Source organism: Arvicanthis niloticus, chromosome 5, assembly GCF_011762505.2.
Source record: "Arvicanthis niloticus isolate mArvNil1 chromosome 5, mArvNil1.pat.X, whole genome shotgun sequence".
NCBI classification, from domain to species: domain Eukaryota; kingdom Metazoa; phylum Chordata; class Mammalia; order Rodentia; family Muridae; genus Arvicanthis; species Arvicanthis niloticus.
Genome location: NC_047662.1, coordinates 18,230,028 through 18,250,954, shown reverse-complemented (window position 1 = coordinate 18,250,954; position 20,927 = coordinate 18,230,028). Strand labels below are relative to the sequence as shown.

The following is a 20,927-nucleotide window of genomic DNA, read 5'->3' as shown; positions in this document are numbered from 1 at the left end:
TGTGTGAGTGTGTGTTTGATCTTTCTTGTTTCATGGGTACAGAACCTGTAGAGCAATTACCAGTAAAACACTTTTAAAAGGTGAGCAAGCTGGGCCATTCTATGTATGTCTTCTGCCACCTAGTGGTCATGTTGCTATATGACATGCTGTGGATTCTCTTCTGGCTGAATTGGCAATAACCCTGATTTGCCAAGGAGAAACACCTTCCTCCAGAGCTGAGTCAACTTGAGTATCCAGGATGAGTGCCACAGAAGACAGTGGTGTCTTTGGGACACAGGTGGGTATCTCGAAGGGAAGTCTTGCAGGCCCTTGCAGTAAACTGAGTCAGACCGTCAGCCCTAGCTTTGACATACTATTCTTGTCCTGGAGGACCTCAGAGGAAGGCATAAGAAAGACATTGGGGTGGGGGTGGGGGTGGCTAGAGGGGGGAGTTCTGTGTTTCAATCTTGGCCCTGGCACTTCCTGGGAATGTCTTTGGATGGATGGGAAGTTTGACAAGCTAGAATCTTCTTTGTGCAGTTCCTGTGCAGATCAAAGACACAGACAGCGCCTGTAAAATGAATCCATGGGTAAAGGTGCTTGCCACCAAGCTTGATGACCCGAATTCAATCCCTGGGACCTGCAGAGTGGAAAGAGAAAAACATTGCTTGTGAGCTGTCTTCGGACATTCCAGAAAGTTCACTAAGCAGCCAAGCAGCCCCCACTGGTACCCATTGGTGTTCTCAGAGGAGACTGGTGGACTGGTGTGAGCTTGGAAAGGGTTCTAAAGGCCTGAGGGTCAGATCCTGGTGGCTGTCTTTTGTCACCTCTTTTCTATCCTTTGTTTCTCTGTGCCCCCGGTCTATAGCTTCTATGATCACATGACATGGGTGTCCAGATACATCTGCCCAGCTTCCTTGCTGCCAGGGCTTCTGGGAAGCTAATCCTCTAGGCAAAGGGCAGCGAGGGATTAGAGCTGGGGAAATGAGGACCACATCTGTCATTGCTGGCAGTTTGGGCAAAGCCCATATGAGTTCAGGAGGACCCCTGGAACACAGAGAACCCAGTGAAAAGAACTGAATTGTGGATCTTAGTGGATCCTTCTGGAAGTAGGTAAGATGTGAGAGCCTGGGGCCTGGCAGATGGTTGCAGGGGAAGGAGCTGGAATTAGATGCTGGTAGATTTGGGATAGGTTTGGTGTCCACCTCCAGGTTGCCTGAGATAGGTTTCTGGGTCTTCAAGTGCAAGAAGCAGGATAGTTCTGGGCAATAGGACACCGTGAGTCAGCCAGGCTTCTGAGCTTGGCAAGTGGGATCCCCCTTCCCCACCATCCTCATCTTACCCCCTTTTCTAGCTGTTCTCCGTCCTCTCTTCTCCCAGGACATGTATTCATTATTAATTTTATGTATATGTATGTTTCCCACATTTATGTTTGTATCATGTATATGTCTGGTATCCCTGGAGAGTGTCAGATCCCTGGGAATTGTGGTTACAGACAGTTGTGAGCTACCATGTAGATGCAGGGAATTGAACCCAGATCCTCTGAAATAGCAGCTAGTGCTCTTAACCTCTAAGCCATCTCTCCTGCCCTGTCTCCCCCCTGCTCCCACTTCCTTTTACATATGTTCCTCACAGTTTCCTGTCCACAGGGTCTCCTGGGCTGCAGGCCGGAATCTTCTAGGAGCTGGACTCTTTCATGTCTTTCGGAAGATGAAGACTCTGGTGAGTCTCAAGCAGGAAGTCACACATTATCTCGGTCAGCATCCCCAGCTCCTCCGCCAGCCACTTGCTCAGTGACTCTGCCCCCCTTCCCACCCTGGCTGCTCCATCCGCATCCTCACTGCAGCCCCTGCCCTTGCCTATTTCTCTCTGGAACAAGTACAGCAATTATGACAGTTGCACTAACACTTGTTATTGTAAGACAACCTGTTCACCGATCTGTGTTTCCTGCACAATTCCATAGGGGCTCACCTGAGCTCTCTGGAGAGAGGCAGTGTCAGGCTCCAGGAGGTGATGTCATTTGTCCAGAGCTGGAAAGCACAGAGCTGAAGTCAGGTTCTGTTTGTTGCCCTTTCTGGAGTGTTACATAGTGATGTTACATCTGTCGATGTTTGAGAATGGCTTATTCCACTTATCACACAGTGCATTTGAGATTCATCCATGTTATTTTATATATCAGTGCTCTATTCTTTTCGTTGCTATGGAACATTCCATTGCATGAATGCATGAACCATATTTTTTTTATTCATCATTGAAGGACATTTGGTTGATTCAGGCCTTTGAAAACTTTTAAGTAGCTAGGGGGATGACTCAGTTGGCAAAGTGCTTGAGGACCCAAGTTCAATCCTCAGTACTCTATAAAAAAGCTGGGGTTCGGTGCCGGGGAGGCAGGGACAGGCAACTCTTTGGAGCTCTCTGGCCAGCCAGATTCCCCTAATCACTGAGCCTCATGTTCCAGCTGGAGGTCCTGCCTCAAAAAACAAGGTAGAGAGCAATGGAGAAGGCACGTGATGTTGACTTCTGACCTCTACATGCACACATACACACATGTACACATGCACACATACACTTATACACATGCACACATGCACACATGCACACATACACACATACACTTATAAACATGCACACATACACACATGTACACATACACACATGCACACATGCACACATACACACATACACTTATAAACATGCACACATACACACATGTACACATGCACACATACACTTATACACATGCACACATGCACACATACACACATGCACACATGCACACATACACACATGCACTCATATACACAGAGAAACATGTAAGAATAAATAATGGCTTCTGTATGGACCCCAAGTTCTAGAAGTAAAAAATAATTGTGAAGCCCAGTGGGACTTCCAGGTTTAAAAATAGATTCAACAGGCCAGGCGGTGGTGGCGCATGCCTTTAATCCCAGCACTTGGGAGGCAGAGGCAGGCGGATTTCTGAGTTCGAGGCCAGCCTGGTCTACAGAGTGAGTTCCAGGACAGCCAGGACTACACAGAGAAACCCTGTCTTGAAAAACAAAAACAAAAAAACAAAAAAACAAAAAAACAAAACAAAAACAAAAACAAAAACAAAAACAAAAAAAAAAAAAGATTCAACGGAGAATTCCTTCACACTGAAGAGCCCCGCCCAGGGTGGGGAGGTTGTCTAGGTTTTCAATGAACCAGGAGGCAGGGCTAAATCTAGACCTGTCTTTTATTTACAGGATAGGGTTAACAGCTTTAATGTCAAAGTGTTTTCTGAGAGGTGGGAACATAACAGTAGTTACTTGTGTTGAGAAGCAAGGTTAATTTACATGGCTGCCTATAAAGCTTAGAATGGGGCCTGCTTATGTGTTTGTTGTCTGTCTCTGAAGCTTGAGAACGGTTGAGTCAGAAAGGTAAGTGTCCTAGACACTCTGTTCCCACAGACAGCAGGTGCTATTCGGGTACTAGCTCCATGAGCGTGGAGACCCCTCAAGCTGGCTCACTGCCTCAACCCCAGAAAACTGGTACAGCTCCAGGTGTCTAGTGGCTGCTCAGGAAAAAGGACAGGGACAAGGAAGGGACCTTTCAGACCCAAGTCACCTTGTTGGATGTAACGGCTGAGAACTGGGCAGAGTGGATGCACTACTGTCATGTGGAATTTCCTGGGGAGACACAAACAAACATCTATTCACCCCAGAAAAAGCATCAATGACAGACCACAGAAATAACCCCACCCAAGTGTCGTTTAGTGAGCTAATGAGCGTGTGAGGTCACACACAGGACTAGGGGTGTCCTGGTTTCATTTCTGTTCATCACAGAGTCTCTATCTGTTTTGGAAGGGTAACATGGTGAGACATCCACCACACTGAGCAATACCACAGGCTGGGAGCTTCATGCATGTCCACTGGGTGCTCTATCTGTAACTTTATTTTTCTAAACCTATTTTTAATGATAGTTCTTAAATGCTTTAACGTCCCTTGTAGCCCACCACCCACCAGAGGTACTGGAAGAGAAAGGATATTGGGGCAGGGGGATTGGACCTGTTTAGAAAGGTTCTTTGGAGCAACTCCTGTCTGTGTTGTCTAGAAATCAACAGTTCAGCTCACAGGTCAGCATTGGCAGCTCCATCCACTCACAAACACTTCACAGATACACTAGCAGTCCAGTTTGGTAGAGCCGGGAGAGCAAACATGAATCAACAGAGCAAACATGAATCAACAGCAGAGGCATGACATAGCAGAGACAGCCAGGCTTCAGCCTCTGTACTAGTCAGCAGGAGGGACCAGGAGGAATGCCAGGAGAAGTCTGCTTCAGTGAAATGTTCCTTCACAAGTCTGCCTTAGCCTTTCACCTGTATCCACTTCAGGAACACACTCCTTCATGTGTTTTTGCCCCAGTAAAACACCATCCTACACAACTGACACCCCAAAGAACTCTTAAGTTTCTTTTTTTGTTTTGTTTTGTTTTTTTCGAGACAGGGTTTCTCTGTATAGCCCTGGCTGTCCTGGAACTCACTCTGTAGACCAGGCTAGCCTCGAACTCAGAAATCCGCCTGCCTCTGCCTCCCAAGTGCTGGGATTAAAGGCGTGCGCCACCACCTCCCGGTGAACCCTTAAGTTTCCACTTTGTCTATCCTAGGTTTAAGGTGAGGAACCTGGAGGTGCAAGAGAGGCAGGTGCCCTGGAAATGGCTGAATCAAGACCCACTGTGCACACCTCAGATGCATACAGAATGTCCAGTACACCAAGGGCTACAGAAGGGGAAAAAGTGGATGGGCATCCTTGGCTTGGAGGGCTCTCTTGTTAGGACAGCCAGCTGACAATAGGAGGGGTGGGCTGATACAGAATTGTTCTACACTAAGGAATTTGTATTTGCACTCCCTTACAGATGTGGCCTTGGGAGGGAAAAGGGTGTGGAGAGTTGGGAAAGGCTTCCTGGAAGAGGCAGCCTTTCAGTGGGACTGAGGCGAGGTGTGGCAAGGGCATCTGGGCCAGATCAGGTGTGTAGACCTGATAAGATCCTTACTGTGGTGAGGCCCTCAGCTTCACAGGTAGCATTGCCGCATTCCTCTCCCTGATGACCCCCAGAGGCCATAACCTGTATCTTTGTTTCTTCAGGCCCGCCAGCAGCCCCATCTTCTGAAAGGGAAGAAGAAATGGGTTTTGCGGGCTCTCAGCGGCTTCCTCTTCCTGTTCTCAGTGACCATGACTGGCTGCTTCCTGTGGCAGTACTACCTCCCCAAGCTGCAGACTGGTGAGTGAAGAAGCCCCTCCCTTACTCCCACCCCGCTGACATGGGTCCCCTGGAGCATCAAGGACCTGAGGGACCTGAGGACCAGTAAACTTTAGACTCAGGAGCTCAGGCCTCTGTTTTCACTTCAAGTCACACTGTTCATCTCTGGCCAGCTCACAGACCTCTTTGGGCTTGGTCACACTCTCATAAACAAAGTGAGAATCCTATTGCCATTGGAATCTCACAAGATATCCAGCCTGGGGGTCAATTCAGGGTCCCTCAGAAGCTCAAACAGAGGCGAGTGAGACAGCTCAGCCTGTAAAGGCTGGTGCCAGATAAGACTGATGACTTGAGCTCCACCTCCAGAACCCACGTGAAGGCTGAAGGAGAGAACTGATTCCACAGACTTGGGCTCTGACCTCCACACACATGACATGACATGTATGTGTGCACATGTGCATATGTGCATACGTGAGCAGAAGCACACACACACACAAAATTTAAAATTTTAGTTTTAAAAATTTAGCTGGGCAGGTGGTGATGGCACATACCTTTAATCCCAGCACTCAGGAGGCAGAGGCAGATGGATCTCTGGCTAGCCTGGTCTGCAGAGAGAGTTCCAGGACAGCCAGGAAACCCTGTGCATATAGAAACCCTGTCTCAAAAAAACAAAACAAAACAAAACAAAACAAAACAAAACAAAAAACAAAAAACAAAAAAACAGGTTAAATAGTGTTTCCCTTGCTCTGTGGGCTGGCCAGCCCTTACCCCTTCATTCTATCTAGGACTCCAGAGGGGCACAATCCTCTGTTGCTATGGCATCCAATACCCCAAGTCTTTACTGCACTGGGGAACAGGTTCTCCAAGCCCTGTCACTCATATTACCAAAAGCAAGGTGCTGGGGCCCCCAGATCCCTAGAGCTACTGCAGACACAGCTCCTCCTAGTGTGTCCCCCCAATCTCCTTCTCCCACCCCAGCTCTTTCTGGGGTAAATTCCTTTTCAAGGGACTTCTTTGTTGCTCAAGAAAACAGACTCCAGCTGGGCAGGCTGTTCAGGGCCATGTTGCTCAAACTACCAAGCCATGATGGACAGATGGTACTATAAGTCTGCAAAATGAATTCTTAGCAGGAAACCTCAAGAGAGACATTTGAAATGCAGGCTGAGCTGTGTGTGCAGATCCACTGGGTACAAGTCAGTGTCAACCCACTACAAGCTCCCCAGAGTCCAGGCAGGCCAGACGGGTCATCACAGAGGTACTTGCCACCAAGCTGGATAACTGGATCTCAGGAACCCACATGATGGACAGAGAGAAAAAAAACTCCTACAGGTTGTCCTCTGACCTCAACACTCAAGTGGTGGCAACCCCCTTCTCCAACCCCTTCCCCCGCAAGTGTGGGCACTTTCTGGCCCTATGCAGACTCCATAACACTCCCCAGGTGCCTCTGTGTGCCTGGCTACAGATGCTAGACCCATCCAGGTCCCAAGCTAAGGCTCTATCCAAGACTTCTACACCAAATCTGTCTAGGGAAAAACTACCCCAGGGGCTAGGGATGTAGCAAGGCCCTGGGCTCTATCCCCAGCACCATAAAGGAAAAAAAAAAAAAAAAAAAAAAACCAGCAAACTGGCTGCCTGGTTATTTCTCGTGGTTCTTGGGGCCGACTGACAGTTCTACTGCTGGTCTAACCTACTCTCTTTAAGGAAGCATGCAAGCCACTTGGTATTGGAGCTTCCCTAGGGTCTTGTGCTCTCAGGGATAACTTCCCAGGCTTCTCCATGTGATAACAGCCACTTCTTGGACAAGGGAAGATAAGACTCACTTCGTGACCTGCCACCCATATTCAGTTCTGGGGACACAATGAGCTGTCCCTGATGCTTCAAGCCTAAAGCCCTACTGGGGTTTCAAGTTTACATCACACAAACATACAAAACTAGCTTAAAGGATGGATGATGGATGGATGGATGGATGGATGGATGGATGGATGGATGGTGGATGGATGGATGGTGGATGGATGGTGGATGGATGGATGGTGGATGGATGGATGGTGGCTGGATGGTAGATGGATGGATGGATGGATGAATGGATGGTGGATGAATGGATGGGTGGATGGATGGTAGATGGATGGATGGATGGATGGATGGATGGATAGGTAGATGGATGGATGTAGATGGATGATGGATGGGTGGATGGATAGATGAGGCTGAGTGTGTCAGGAGGAAGGAAAGGGTGGAGACCAGTAGCTGACCTGAAGGGGAGTCAATCCTAAGGGCACATTATCCTTTGGTCTTTTGGTTGGCCCATTGAACATTTTCTGAGAAGACTCCTGCTAGTAAGAGGAGGGCCCCAAGACATGGCGCTGGCCTTTGCTGCAGCCTCCCTGTCCTCTAAGATGCCCCTCTGACCTTGATCTGATCTCTTCTGTACTTACCTCCTGATGCACCCTTTAGGTTCCTTGAAGCCAGAGGCGACCCCAGCCCCGGTGAGGATGTGTCCCCGGCACCCTGAGCTTGTGCCTCTTGCCCACCCCCTGCCGGTGCTGAAGGAGGCCTTGGAGAAGGTTAGCGATGGCCTGGGAAGTTCCTGGAGGGTGGCAATGCTCAGCACAGGAGGGACTCCCTGTGCTGTGCCAATCATTCATGCGCTCAATATGCTTCCCTTGGTTTTTGCTTTCCAACAGGGTTTGTCTGTATAACAGTCCTAGCTGATTTGTAGATCAGGCTGGCCTCACAGATATATGACCCTGCCTTCTGAGTGCTGGGATTAAAGATGTGAGCCACCATGCCCAGCTTTCAATTTCAATGTGCATTTCTTTTCTTTTCTTTCTTTCTTTTTCTTTTCTTTCTTTTCTTTTCTTTTTTTTTTTTTGAGACAGGGTTTCTCTGGATAGCCCTGGCTGTCCTGGAACTCACTCTGTAGACCAGGCTGGCCTCGAACTCAGAAATCCGCCACCACCACCGCCCGGCCTCAATGTGCATTTCTTAAGTGCCTGTTCTGTGCCTAGAATCTTAGTGTTTGGGAGGCAGAGGTAAGAGGATCACTGCAAGTTTGAGGCTAGCCTGCTCTACATAGTAAGTTCTAGGCCAGAGGGGTTGGGGACAGACTGACTATAGGTGAAGGAAGCAGCTAAGGTGGCACATGTGTCTTAGGTAGGGTTTCCATTGCTGTGAAGAGACACCATGACCAAGGCAGCCATTATAAGGGACAGCATTTAATTGGGACTGGCTGACAGGGTTAGAGGCTTTTAGTCCGTTAGCATCAAGGGGGTCGGGGGCGGCCCGGCAGCACGCAGGCAGACGCAGTGCTGGAGAAGGAGCCAAGGGTTCTACATCTTGATCCAAAGGCAGTCAGGAGAAGACTGACTGGCACCCTCAGGCAGCCAGGAGGAGCCTCTCTTCCACAATGGGCAGAGCCCGAACGTAGGAGATCTCCAAACCCCACCCCCACAGTGACACACTCCCTCTAACAAGGCCACACCTAACAGTTATAGGCCACTCCCTATAGGTTGAACATATTCAAACCACCACAACCTACTTCATTCACCTTGTGGTGGCGCACACCTTTAATCCCAGCACTCAGAGACAGAGGAAGTTGGATTTCTGAGTTCGAGACCAATCTGGTCTACAGAGTGAGTTCTAGGACAGCCAAGGATACACAGAGAAACCCTATCTTGAAAAACAACAACAACAACAAAAATATAATACATATTTTTGACTCAGGAGCAAGACTGAAGATTAGGAAGCAGGCACTAGTGTGTACTAGTGATACACACACACACACACACACACACACACACACACGGGGAGAGAGAGAGAGAGAGAGAGAGAGAGAGAGAGAGAGAGAGAGAGAGAGAGAATCCTTTAGGAAGCCCTATGTCTAAAACAGGTAGAAGGGAGGTTGCTGAGAGTCAGGCTCTCATGGGATATGGTACTGAGATCTCAGGGTCTGTAGACTCCTAGGGTACAGGGTGGGTCTGGCTGTGGGGACAGGTGGGTGTGCTGAGGCAGGGGCTGTTATTGCGCCCACACTCTGCTCCTATTCTTGCTCAAGGTGGATGGGATTCTGCGCCAGGCCATGTTGGCCCCAGGCCTGGCTGCCATGTCTGCCCTCGTCATCCATAATGACACTGTGCTCTGGACTGGGAACTTCGGGAGGAAGAACGGCTCAGATCCAAACTCTGGAACCCCTAATGAGTATACCATGTACCGGTTAGTGGGGTGCCCCCCAGAGTCTCAGAAGGGGTAATCATGATGGTAAGCCAAGCAGGAGGCAGGACATTCTAGAGAATTGTGGCTGGGGTCCCAGGTGCCAGGGCCTGATAGTTCTATAGGAGACAGGGGTCCAGAGAAGACCAGGAAGTATGAATGCCAATGTCACACCACAGGGACCACAAGTCAAATAAGGAAAAGATCCTGTTTCCTCTCCATGTGCCACCTAGTTACGATCACCAGCTCCCAGCCCTGTTCTACATCCCTGTGAGTGAGTGGCACTGACCCAGTTGGAGGCAGCTGGGCACACTTGGCTGCATGCCCAGAGCTTCTCCTCTTAGGTGCTGTCTGCAGAGTCCTCAAAGCTGCAACAGGGGGCACACTTGATTCCAGGGATATTGTGGGGACTTCAGGGGTCCTGCAGGATTTAACCTTCACACTGTACCTTTGTGGTACCAAGCATGGGGTCCAGAGTTCCTGTTGTCTTGCTTACTGTGTATGTACTGCCTGGCATGCTGAGAGCTCTGGCTAGAGGAGACAGATACAGCACATAGAAAAATGGGGGTTTATAAAGGTACAAGGGGAAATCCCATTTTAAAGTGAGGTGTTCAATTTTAATCGGACGTTTTAATTAGGTGGGCCAAAGGGGGCTTTTGATTGTTGTTGGACTTAGATATTTTGATAGCTGGACCTTGGTAGTCAGCCTCAGGAGGAAGAATGACCAAATAAGGGAACAGACCTTGGTGGCTTCCTTTAGAAATGTAATTTTCGAAAGGCAGAGAGATTGGGGAGAAGGGCAAGGCCTGCCAGAGCCATGCTCGCCAGATCAGGCCTAAGCCATGCTTGCTACACTTGAGCTGGCTGGGATCCCTTCAGAGCCTAAGGTAGAATCTGCCATGTGAGAAGCTGAAGGCTGGTCACAGGTGGGGAGCGGGTATGTGGCTGAGAGGTTGCCTTCTGCACTCCTGTATCCCAACACAGGATTGCCAGCGTCTCCAAGATCTTCCCTGTGCTGATGCTGTATCGCCTGTGGGAGGAGGGCATCGTGGACTCCCTGGATGACCCTCTGGAGCGCTATGCCAGTACCTTCTCCATCAACAACCCGCTGGGCACAGCCCAAGGCCCTGAAGCACAGGACCCAACGGGGGAATTTGAAGAGATGGGCTCCCTCCCAAGGCCTTCTCCTGTCACTCTCCGGAGGATGGCCAGTCAGTTGTCAGGTAAGCCTCTTAATTGTCCAGCTGAGCCAATCTACACCAGAGGGGTTTGGGGCAGGTACCTGACACAGATTCCCAGCCATTAGGACCCTGCTCTGGTTCCTGAGTGGCCCTGCATCCAAACCACCGGCCATGGGAGGTGTCAGGGTAGAAAGAGCTGAGGTGAGCCTGTGAGGTTTTTTTTAAACTTATTTTTAAAGTGTGTGTGTGTGTGCGCGCACACATGTGTGCACACATGAGTGTATGCTGTATGCACATGAGTGCTCACAGAGGTGTTACTCAGATCCTCCAGGGCTGGGGCTACAAGTGAGTGCTGGGGACTGGACTTGGGTCTTTCGGAAAAGCAGCTTTAGCTGCTTAGATCTTCAGCACTGGGACTTTAATCTTATTTTATTGAGACAGGGTCTCCTGTAGCCCAGGTTGGCTTCAAATTCATTCTGTAGCTCAGGATGACCCAGAACTTTTGATCTCTTCTCTACCTCTCGAGTGCTAAGATTATATGTGCCACTATATCCAATATGTCATTGTTAGGGAAGGAACTTAGGGCTTCACACGTGCCAAGCAAGCATTGTATCTGCTGAGCTCTGTCCCTGGCCTGAACCTGGGAGTACAGATCAGGCGGGAAAACAAGCTCACAGACGAACAAGTCAGGATCTATGTTCAATGCCAATGGCAAGGCAACAAGCTAAACTCTTCAGTGGAGACCTAGACTCCCTGAATACATAAAGATCACATGGAAAGCCACAGGACAGAGGACACCAGTAAAAGGCAGAGCTGACATCACACAGAAAAGGCTCTGAAGAAACAGTAAAAGATGACAACCTTTGTTCACTGCAATATACATGCAAACTCAAACTACACAGAGACACACTTTCCCTGTCCGACCAACAAAGATTAAAATGGTAGGCACACTGAATGGAGAAACCAGGGAGACAACGTCCTCATCTACACCAGAGGAGGGAATTTAAATAGATGACGCGGTCTGTGCTGGAGAATTTTATGTCAACTTGACACAAGCTAAAGTCATCTGCAAGAAGGGAATCTCAATTAGGAAAATGCCTCCATAAGACTGGGCTGGAGACAAGCCTGTAGTGCCTTTTCTTAATTAGTGATTGATGTGGGAGGGTCCAGCCCATTGTGGGTGGAGCCATCCCTGGGCTGGTGGTCCTGGGTTCTCTAAGAAAGCAGGCTGAGCAAGCTACAGGGGGCAAACCAGTAAGCAGCCCCGCTCCATGGCCTCTGCATCTGCTCCTGCCTTCAGGTTCCTGCTCCTTTTAGTTCCTGCCTTGGCTTCCCTCCATGTGTAAGCCAAATAAAGGCTTTTCTCCTCAAGTTGCTTTGGTCATGGTGTTTCATCACAGCAGTAGAACCCCTAAGACACCCCCCCCATAAACAAACAAACAAACAGATAAAAACCTGTATGAAGGCAAATTCATATATTTATCACAATAGTTTTCACGTCTTGTCTTTTTTTTGACATAAGGTCTCACTTAGCCCAGGCTTTCCTCACACTCTCTATGTAGCTGAAGATGACTTTGAAATCCTGATCCTCCTGCCTCCACCTCTCAAGTGCTCTCTCCACACCAGGCTATTTGTCACCGTTTACTGTGGCTGGAGGTCAGCAGTACAGTCTGCATTTGGCATGTGGTAAGCTCTGAACTGAGATGAGCTTCATCCATAGAGGGAAAAAAAAGGGCATATATTCCCTATGAGTGAGAAATTTTATCTCTAGAAAATTCTAGAAATGAATTTGACCAAAGGTGACCTCACCCTGTGTAGCATGCTCACAATTATTCACTGCATAGTGTTTACAGTAACAGGAGAGGAGCCAGCGTGGGGGTGCACACCTGTAGCCCAGCACTCCCAAGAGGAGGCAAGAGGGTCAGGAGTTCAAAGCTAGCCTGGGCTCCAATGAGACCCCCTCAAAACACCAAGACCAAAACAAGAAGAAATAACCTACATGTTCCTCACTAGGGGAATGGCTATGGCATCAAATACTGTATAGCTCTAAATGATAGTGTTCTTTGTTTACTGATATGAAATAAAATGTTAAGTAGGAGAAAAGTACACATATTATATGTACTACAGAAATAAACAAAATATATAAAAAGACTATATAAATACACTAACTATAAAAGCGTGTTTATGATGAAAGAGGTGTAATGTACATGTTTATATAACCTGCTATGTATTATATAAATATTATTTTTTTTTACATCTTTAATTCATTTGGTGGGGGGAGGTGATGTGTATGCCATGACACTTGTATGGATGTCGGAGGACAGCTTGTGGGAGTTCTTTCCACTGTCGGCGTTTTGTGGATTGAACTCAAGGATTATGGGCAAGTACCTTTACCAGATAAGCCATCTTGCCAGCCCTAAACACTAAACATTTCAGGATGTAGTAAATGCCTTTGGAAGGACCGGGCTTGGCGGTTCCTGCCTGCAACCCCAACACTTGGGAGGGAGAGTGGAGAGAAGAAAGAGACAAGAATGTTGGCTTCCAGGAAGGGAAACTGGTGGCCGGCTGGAGTGGGAGTCATGGGGAGAAATGATTCAGAGTTGCTCTAGGAAAGGGACTCCCCAGCAAGGCACAGGTCCCACACGTCTGCCCACTGCTCTTTCCCAGGACTTCCCCGAAGACTCCGGGGCACTTCGCTGCTGTGGAGGGGCAGCACCCAGGAGGCACTGAGCCTGCTCAAGGATGATGTCCTGGTGGCTGACCCAGGAACCAGGTGAGGAGTGTGCCCTGATGTCCAGCCATACATCCTACCAGATGGTCAGAGTCAGGAAGGTTTCTGCGGATCGCTGAGTAGAGTCCATCATACACCCAGAAAGACTAAGGCTGATGGGGGCAAGCATAGCAAGGTTTGGGAGAGCTGGGGCCAGAACTCAGATCTGTTCCAGTCTCCCTGTCCCTCATCAACTGGATTGTGTATTAAGAATCTACTTGGGGGCCGGGTGGTGGTGGCGCACGCCTTTAATCCCAGCACTTGGGAGGCAGAGGCAGGCGGATTTCTGAGTTCGAGGCCAGCCTGGTCTACCGAGTGAGTTCCAGGACAGCCAAGGCTACACAGAGAAACCCTGTCTCGAAAAAAAAAAAAATGTGAAGAATCTACTTGGGGGCTGAAGGGATGGCTCAGCAGTTAAGAACTGGCTGTTCTTTCAGAGGTTCTGAGTTCAATTCCTAGCAACCACATAGTAGCTCACAACCATCTGAAATGGGATCCGATGCCCTCTTCTGGCACGCGGGTGTATGTGCAGACAGAGCATTCCTATACATAAAATAAATCTTAAAAAAAAAAAAAAATCTATTTAATCCCAATACTTGGGAGGCTGAGGCAGGAGACTAGAGAGATGGAGGCCAGTTTGGGCTACACAATGAAATTTTCTAAAAACAAACAAACAAACAAACAAAAACAAGACACAAGAATCAATCAAGGCATCTACCCCACCCAGCAGCTGCTAAGCACTGGCTACAGCAGCAAACAAATCTGACTCTCTTAGGTTTTTATTGCTGTGAAGAGACACCATCACCAAAGCAGTTTTTATAGAGGAAAACATTTAATTGGGGCTGGCTTACAGGTTCAGTCCACTATCATCATAGCGGGAAGCAAGGCAGTGAGCAGGCTGGAGTGTGCTGGAGGAGCTGAGAATTCTATGCGTTGAGCTGAAAACAGGAGAAGGGGATTGGGGCTGTAATTCCATACTGGGCGGAGCTTATGCATAGGAGGCCTCAAAGCCCACCTATAGTAACATAATTCCTCCAACAAGGCCATACCTACTTCGATGAGGTCACACCTCCAAATAGTTCCACTTCCTAAGGGCCAAGCATATTCAAATCTCCTTACAGCCCAAGGCCCCCTTTTACAGTTTGCACTGTCGAGAGAGACAGAGGGAAGAAATAAACGACACAAATAAGAGTTTTGCCGTGATGGATATGAATAGTGAGCAGTTAAAGGTCTGACCGCTTAAAAAGAAGTCTAGCTTTGAGAACTTGGGGTAGGGGGTGGGGGGTACAATACATGGACAGAGGCGGCTGGCACTCTTCTGCCACCCTTGGCCAGATTTCCCTCTGTTTTTCCAAAGAGACTGGAATCCTTGCTTCCTTTCTCTCTTGGTGCCATCACACTGTCCTGGGGATCATATCCAAGAACCCATCATGATGCTCCCTCCTCTCTATCCAGCTGCCACCTCACTGTCCTGGGGATCACATAGAGCACCCCACCCGTGCCCGTTTTCTCCTTCCAGATGCCACTACAGCACGCTGGCCTTCTCTCTTCTAGCCCATGTGCTGGCTGCGCACTGGGCACAGGGCGACTATGAGCGCTGGGTGTCTGAGCAGGTGCTGGAACCGCTGGGGATGAGTGACACGGGCTTTGCACTGACCGGAGCAGTGCGTGCACGTCTGGCTGCTGGTTTCTATGGTAGCGGCAGGTCCGCCCCGCTCTACGATCTGGGCTGGTACCGGCCATCGGGCCAGATGTACTCGACAGCTGCAGACCTAGCCAGGCTTGCAGCTGCGCTCCTGGGTGCAGGACCCCGACGGCTGCTACGGCCAGACAGCCTGGCCACACTGCTAGCACCACTGCGCGCCTGCGCCCACGGCTACTTCGCTAGTGAAACCGGCACACCCTGGGAGTTCCACGAGAGGCGCGGATACCGCGTGGCGCGCAAGGATGGCGACTTGGACGGCTATGCCGCCAGCCTGGCGCTCGTGCCACCGCTGCGCTTGGGATTTGTGCTGTTGCTGGCGGGGCCTCGCCCGCCCACGCGCGACCTGGTGGCTGACGCCCTGGACACGCTACTGCCTGCCCTGGAACGCGCGTTGCGCGATGCTGAGCTTGCCCCCGCGCCCCCGCCCCGCGCGCGCCCGTTCACCGGCTTCTTCACCTTCGCCAACCGCACCTTCTACGAGGTGCGCGCCGCCGGGCCGGGTGGCGAGCTGCGCTTGCGCCAGTTTGGGCCGCGCGTGGAGGCGCTCGTGCCCGCCGCCTTCCGATCGCTCGCTCTGCGCCACGTGCGCGGCCGCGTCTTCCAGCTGCACGTGGCGCGCGAATTCCCGTGCGGGCTGCCGCTCGCAGACGCCTGGCTGTCCCTGGAGGCCCAGCACGGGCAGCTGGTGCGGTTCTACCCGCTGGATCGCCACGGGCTGGCGCCGGGCTTCGACGTACCGGGCCTCAACACCTACGGAGTGCTGCGCCTGCCACGCAGGCCGGTGTTCGGCTCCCAGTGAGCTCGACATCCCCACGCGCGCGCGTCCACACATGCCTTTGGATTGCCCATACTTGCAACCCTTCACATGCCTCCAGCCTGCCCACGCCTACCTGCAGCTTTTCTCTTATCTGCAGCCTCCTCCCATCTGCAGCACCTCTCCTCAACACAGTAGCTTCCCATGCTTGCAGCCTCTCTCCCCTACACTGCCTGATGCCCTCTTAATTTCCCCGCTGCCACCTCCTCTGCCTTTAGCCTCACCCCCATTTCAGTCTCTTCATACTTGCAACCTCCCCTGTATGGTGTCTATCCCACTCCAGCGGTCCCCTCCCTCCAGCTTCCTACTCGTGGTTGGCAGGGAGGCCAACCAGAGGACACAGTAGTTGGCAAAGTGGGGCCTTCTTGGACCACAGCTGGTTTCAAACTCCTCTTATTCACCCGAGAGGAAGAGTTATACAGGAATTTATAGAAAGCATGTAAACATGTAGGCGTTGTCCAGCCACGATAACCCAGATCAGCGCTTTGGTGAATCAGCGGCTCTGGGCCATGCTGGACACCTGGAGATCCTGTTTTAAACAATCAAACAAATACTGAAATGTTATTTTTTGTGTGTGCGTGTGTATCTGTTGAAACAAGGACTAACTACCAGGATCTGTGTTGTCTTTTAAAAACTACTCTTATTGGCTGGGGGTGTCGCTCAGAAAGTAGAGAGTTTGTGCAGGACCCCATAAACATGGTATGGTGGTTCCCACAATTGGGGAGAAGGAGGTAGGTGGATCAGAAGGTTCAGGCCACAAGAGATACCGTTTAAAAGAACAACAGGTTTTGTTTTGTTTTTGTTTTTAATTGAGTTATAATTAGCCTAAAACCAAAGGCACCATCAGGTTCGCTTATGTATTTATTTAGTGGGTCTGCCGATAGAACCCAGGGCATCGCGTGCTAGGTAAGTGCTCTACCAACTGAGCTACATCCCCAGCCAGAGCTGGACCATTTAGAGAAATGTTTAACACCCATCCAGGCTATCAAGATACAGGAGATTCCGCCAAATCCTAATCCACCCCCCTACTCTTCCTTGGCGGTTACTCCCCTCCCTCTGCTCCTCCCCCCCCAACCCCCAGCCCCAGGCAACCACTGATCTGCCTCTTGTCAGTTTAGATTAGTTTCACCCGCTCCGGAGTTGGTGTGAACGGGATCACACCGTGGAGGCTCCGTGTACATTTCCTCCGGCTCAGCGTGCTGGTTTTGAGGTCCGACTCTTTGTATGTGTTCATAGTTCATCATCGCTTTTTAGTTCACGGTATGGCCGCGCCAGTCTGTCTTTTCATCGGCTGATGGACATTTGGGTCATTTCCAGAAGGAGCAGTTAGGAAAAGAGGCTTGTATGCAGGCTTTCATTGCTTTGGGGCAAGTTTCTAGATGACTGCCAGGCAGTTTTCCAAAAGCCTTGTGCCTTGTTCCTTCCCCACACGGAAAGAGGTGGCAGTTCTGTTACCCATATATATGGAGACACTTGGATGTGTCGTTTTTTTTTTTAAATTTTAGACATGCTGGTTGTTCTGAAATCATATCGCTCTGTGGTTTTAACTGTATTCTATTTATTGAATCGTGAAAGAGATATATGTATGTATAAGATATATATGCACACACCATCTCTCTGGATTCAGTTCCCCCCTAGTCTTTGGATTGATTTTGCATTTTCTTTTTTTTTAATGTAAGTCAGTATTTATGTATGTATTTTGAGACATAGCTTCTTGTAGTCCAGGCTGGCCTGGAACTCAGTATGTAGCCCAGGCTTGTCCTTGAACTTTTGTATCTTCCTGCTTCCACCTCTGAGGAGATTACAGGCGAGCACCACCACACCTGTTTTACATAGTACTGGGCCCAAACCCTCAGGGTTTCATGCATGCTAGGCAAACTGTTCTATCCAAGCTATACCCCCAACCCCTGTTCTTTGTAAGATTATAGAAAATGTTTATATGCATGTGTCTGTGGTAGTTGGGGTGTGTTCTCATGAGCACGGCTGTCCTAGGAGGCCAGAGGCAGGTGTCAGAGCTGGAGTTACGGTTGCTGTGCATCTCTGAGTGTGAGGAACTGAATTCAGGGCCTTTGCAATAGCAGTGTGAACGCTTAACTCCTGAGCCACTTCTCGGCTCCCCCACTTTGGGCATTAAAACTTTATTTATTTTTGACCCCATTATTTTTTTATTGGATATTTTATTTATTTACATTTCAGATGTCATCCCCTTTCCCCATTTCCCCTCCCTAGAACCCCTTATGGCATCCCCCCCTCCTCCTTTTTGCTTTTATACCATTTTAATTACATGCATCTATTAAGGTCAGTTCTAGGTTGAGGGGTATTAAAACTTTAAAGACAGGGTCTCACTATGTTGGACAGACTCTCTTTGAATTTGAGGTCTTCCTGCCTTGGCCCCCTGGGTTGCTGAGATTACAGTCATATGCTACTATGACTGGCTCATTTTCTTAAGGGTGTCTTTTGAAGAGCAGAGTTTTCACATTTTGGTGATTTTATGCCTGTTCAATCTAATGCAAATTTAGGGGCTGCGTTTTTGTATTATACACATGCACACGTGCTCCAGATTGAACCCAGGGCCTCATGTGTGCTAGGCAGATGCTCCCCCAGTAAGCAGTATGCTCGGCCCCCATGTGTCTTTGAAAAGCTCTGACTTTTAATTTTGAGATAACTATAAATCCCCACACAAGCATCAGAAATAACTAGCGCGGCCTTTACCCAGTTTCTTCTCTCAGCAACATTTTGCAGAATGTTGTAAGGCGGTTGATCTAACGCAGCCAACATGGAAAGGTTCTCCTCAGCACTGCAGGAAGTCCTGGTTCCTAGCTACCTCTACCTGCTCCCCAAGCCTTACCCTTCCCTTAAGCCCCAGCAATCACAGTCTGCTCGGTATTTCCAGAAGTCTGTCATAAACATTATCACATGCCAGGGAATGGAAAGTTGCTCTCTGGCCTTCAGGTGTATAGCATGATACCTGTGTGTAGACACACACACACACACACACACACACACACACACACACACACACACACAAGCATACATATGTGTGCATAGCACACCACATAAGTAAATGGGGTATTTTAAAAGGGGAGGGGGCTGGAGAGATGGCTCCACACTTAAGAGCACTTGCTGCTCTTGCAGAGGACTGGAGTTCGGGTCCCAGAATCCACCTTGAGCAGCTCACAACTGTCTATAACTCCAGTTCTAGGGGATCTGGTGTGCTCTTTTGGCTTCTCTGGGCACACATACACATAAAAAGAAATACATATTCTCTCTCTCTGTTTGATCTCTGTTTTTTTGTTGTTTGTTGTTTGTTTTTGTTTTTGACAGAATTTCTCTGTGTAGCCCTGGCTGTCCTGGAATTCACTCTGGGATCAGTCTGTCCTGGAACTCAGAGATCTACCTGCCTCTGCCGCTCAAGTGTTGGGATTAAAGGTGTGCGCCACCATTGCCCAGCTCAAATAAAATAAATTCTTAAAAAAGAGAATCTCAAGTATTAAATGGAGTTGGAAAGTGGTAAGCTTTGAGGACTCTCCCTCAGCACTTAGTATGATTCCCCCCCCCAAGTCATTCCAAGTGGCTGCCAGTGTGAACAGCTTGCTCCTTCTGGCCTCAGAGTAGATGGATGGAATGCCGTTTGTCCAGCCACTCAGTTCTTGGAGGGTGTCTGGGTTGTCTCCAACTTTGTAGTTCCTGTGAATAAAGTTGCATTTGTTTACCCACAGTTGTGTGAACTTGGTTTTATTTCTCTGGGATAAATGGCCCAGAAGCTCAGCAGGTAAAGGCCCCTGCAGCCAAGGCTGATGATGAGCTGAGTCTGGCCCACAGAATCCCCATGACTGAAGGAGAGAACTGATTATTCTTTGGCCTCCAACCCCTACGTGCATGCTGTGTTGATGCCCCCCCCCCCCAATAATAAGTAAACATATAAATAAGTGTAAAAAACAACATTAACAGTAAAGGGCCTCCTCTCTCCTCATTCATCTTGCTTCTCTAAGTTGCTGCTTTGGCCTTGAGAAGGTCAAGTTCTCAGATCCCGATGTCTTGACTTCTTGTGTCCCTTGTTATCCTGGTTTGAATGAGAAATGACCCTCCTGGGCACACATATTTGAAGACGTGGTCTCTGGTTGGTGTCGCTGCTGTGTGAGCGGTTGTGGAGCCTTTAGGGGACAGAGGCTTGCTGGTGGAAGCCTGTGAGTCTATAGTCTCACCCCTGCATCCTGTTCTGCTCAGCACCTCCCTTTCTCACTCTCTGCTTTGTGTTGTAGTTGAAGATGTGATCTCTAGCTTCCTGCTTTGACTTCCCCACCGTTATGGACTCTCCTTCGGGACCCATAAGCCTATATAAATAAGCCCTTCCTTCCTTCCTTCCTTCCTTCCTTCCTTCCTTCCTTCCTTCCTTCCTTCCTCCCTCCCTCCCTCCCTCCCTCCCTCCCTCCCTCCCTCCCTCCCTTGAAATGCCATTGGGCATGATTTTCTCATAGCCACAGAAAAGCAATGAATTCTTGGCTAACCTGTCAGACCCTCATCCGCCTCTCTCACCCCCTTTGCTGCACCCATTCACCTCGAGAGACACTCCTCACCCAGCCCCACCCACACCCACTGCTCCGTGCTCACCTTCTTTGCCCTTCTCAAGCGTCCCCAGCTTCCCCTGGCCCAGCCTCTTTCTTCCACACTGACACTCTCCAGGATCCTACATCTGGCTGCCCATGGGACATCTAAGCGGCTAAGCCTTGCTATCATGTCCAAGTTCCCGGCGGAGGCGTACTTCCGCAGTTCGCCAAGTGTGGGCATTAGGTTAAACCCTCAGAGGCTCCTCCACACTGGCTGTCTCTCACCTTCATATCCAATCTGTCAGCAGATCACAACGGCTTTACTGTCCACTCTCTCCAACCGCCTCTCAGCATTCTTACCCTCCCCGCCACCATCTTCCTCTCCAGAGCTGCGGTTCTCATCTCCTGTCTCCCTGCTCTTTCCGGTTCCTACAGGATCGTTCTCCTGCGTCTACCCGGCAGGCAGGCTGCCGTTCCCGGCTACCCACCATTA

The 20,927-nt window shown here is 49.5% G+C and overlaps 1 protein-coding gene across 2 annotated transcripts; it reads left to right on the top strand.

Annotated features, from left to right (window-relative positions):
- Window positions 1-958: 958 nt before the first annotated feature.
- On the top strand, window positions 959-19,472 carry Lactbl1 (lactamase beta like 1). Of its 2 annotated transcripts, none has more exons than XM_034504135.2 (8): window positions 959-1,092; window positions 1,629-1,701; window positions 5,100-5,235; window positions 7,663-7,772; window positions 9,263-9,420; window positions 10,402-10,640; window positions 13,266-13,371; window positions 14,888-19,472. In XM_034504135.2, exons 2-8 carry the CDS (start codon window positions 1,690-1,692, stop codon window positions 15,870-15,872), a joined length of 1,746 nt encoding a protein of 581 aa, XP_034360026.1. In that variant the 5' UTR covers window positions 959-1,092; window positions 1,629-1,689; the 3' UTR covers window positions 15,873-19,472. The 2 variants fall into 2 exon arrangements, with proteins under 2 accessions (XP_034360026.1, XP_034360027.1); XM_034504136.2 differs by having other exon boundaries at window positions 1,615-1,701.
- Window positions 19,473-20,927: the final 1,455 nt, after the last annotated feature.

What these genes read in the sequence shown, in the direction of transcription:
- Lactbl1 (XM_034504135.2), top strand. An exon ending in CCTCCCCAAGCTGCAGACTG is followed by an intron (nt 5,236 to 7,662) that starts GTGAGTGAAGAA and finishes TGCACCCTTTAG; the next exon opens with GTTCCTTGAAGCCAGAGGCG. An exon ending in TGAAGGAGGCCTTGGAGAAG is followed by an intron (nt 7,773 to 9,262) that starts GTTAGCGATGGC and finishes TTCTTGCTCAAG; the next exon opens with GTGGATGGGATTCTGCGCCA.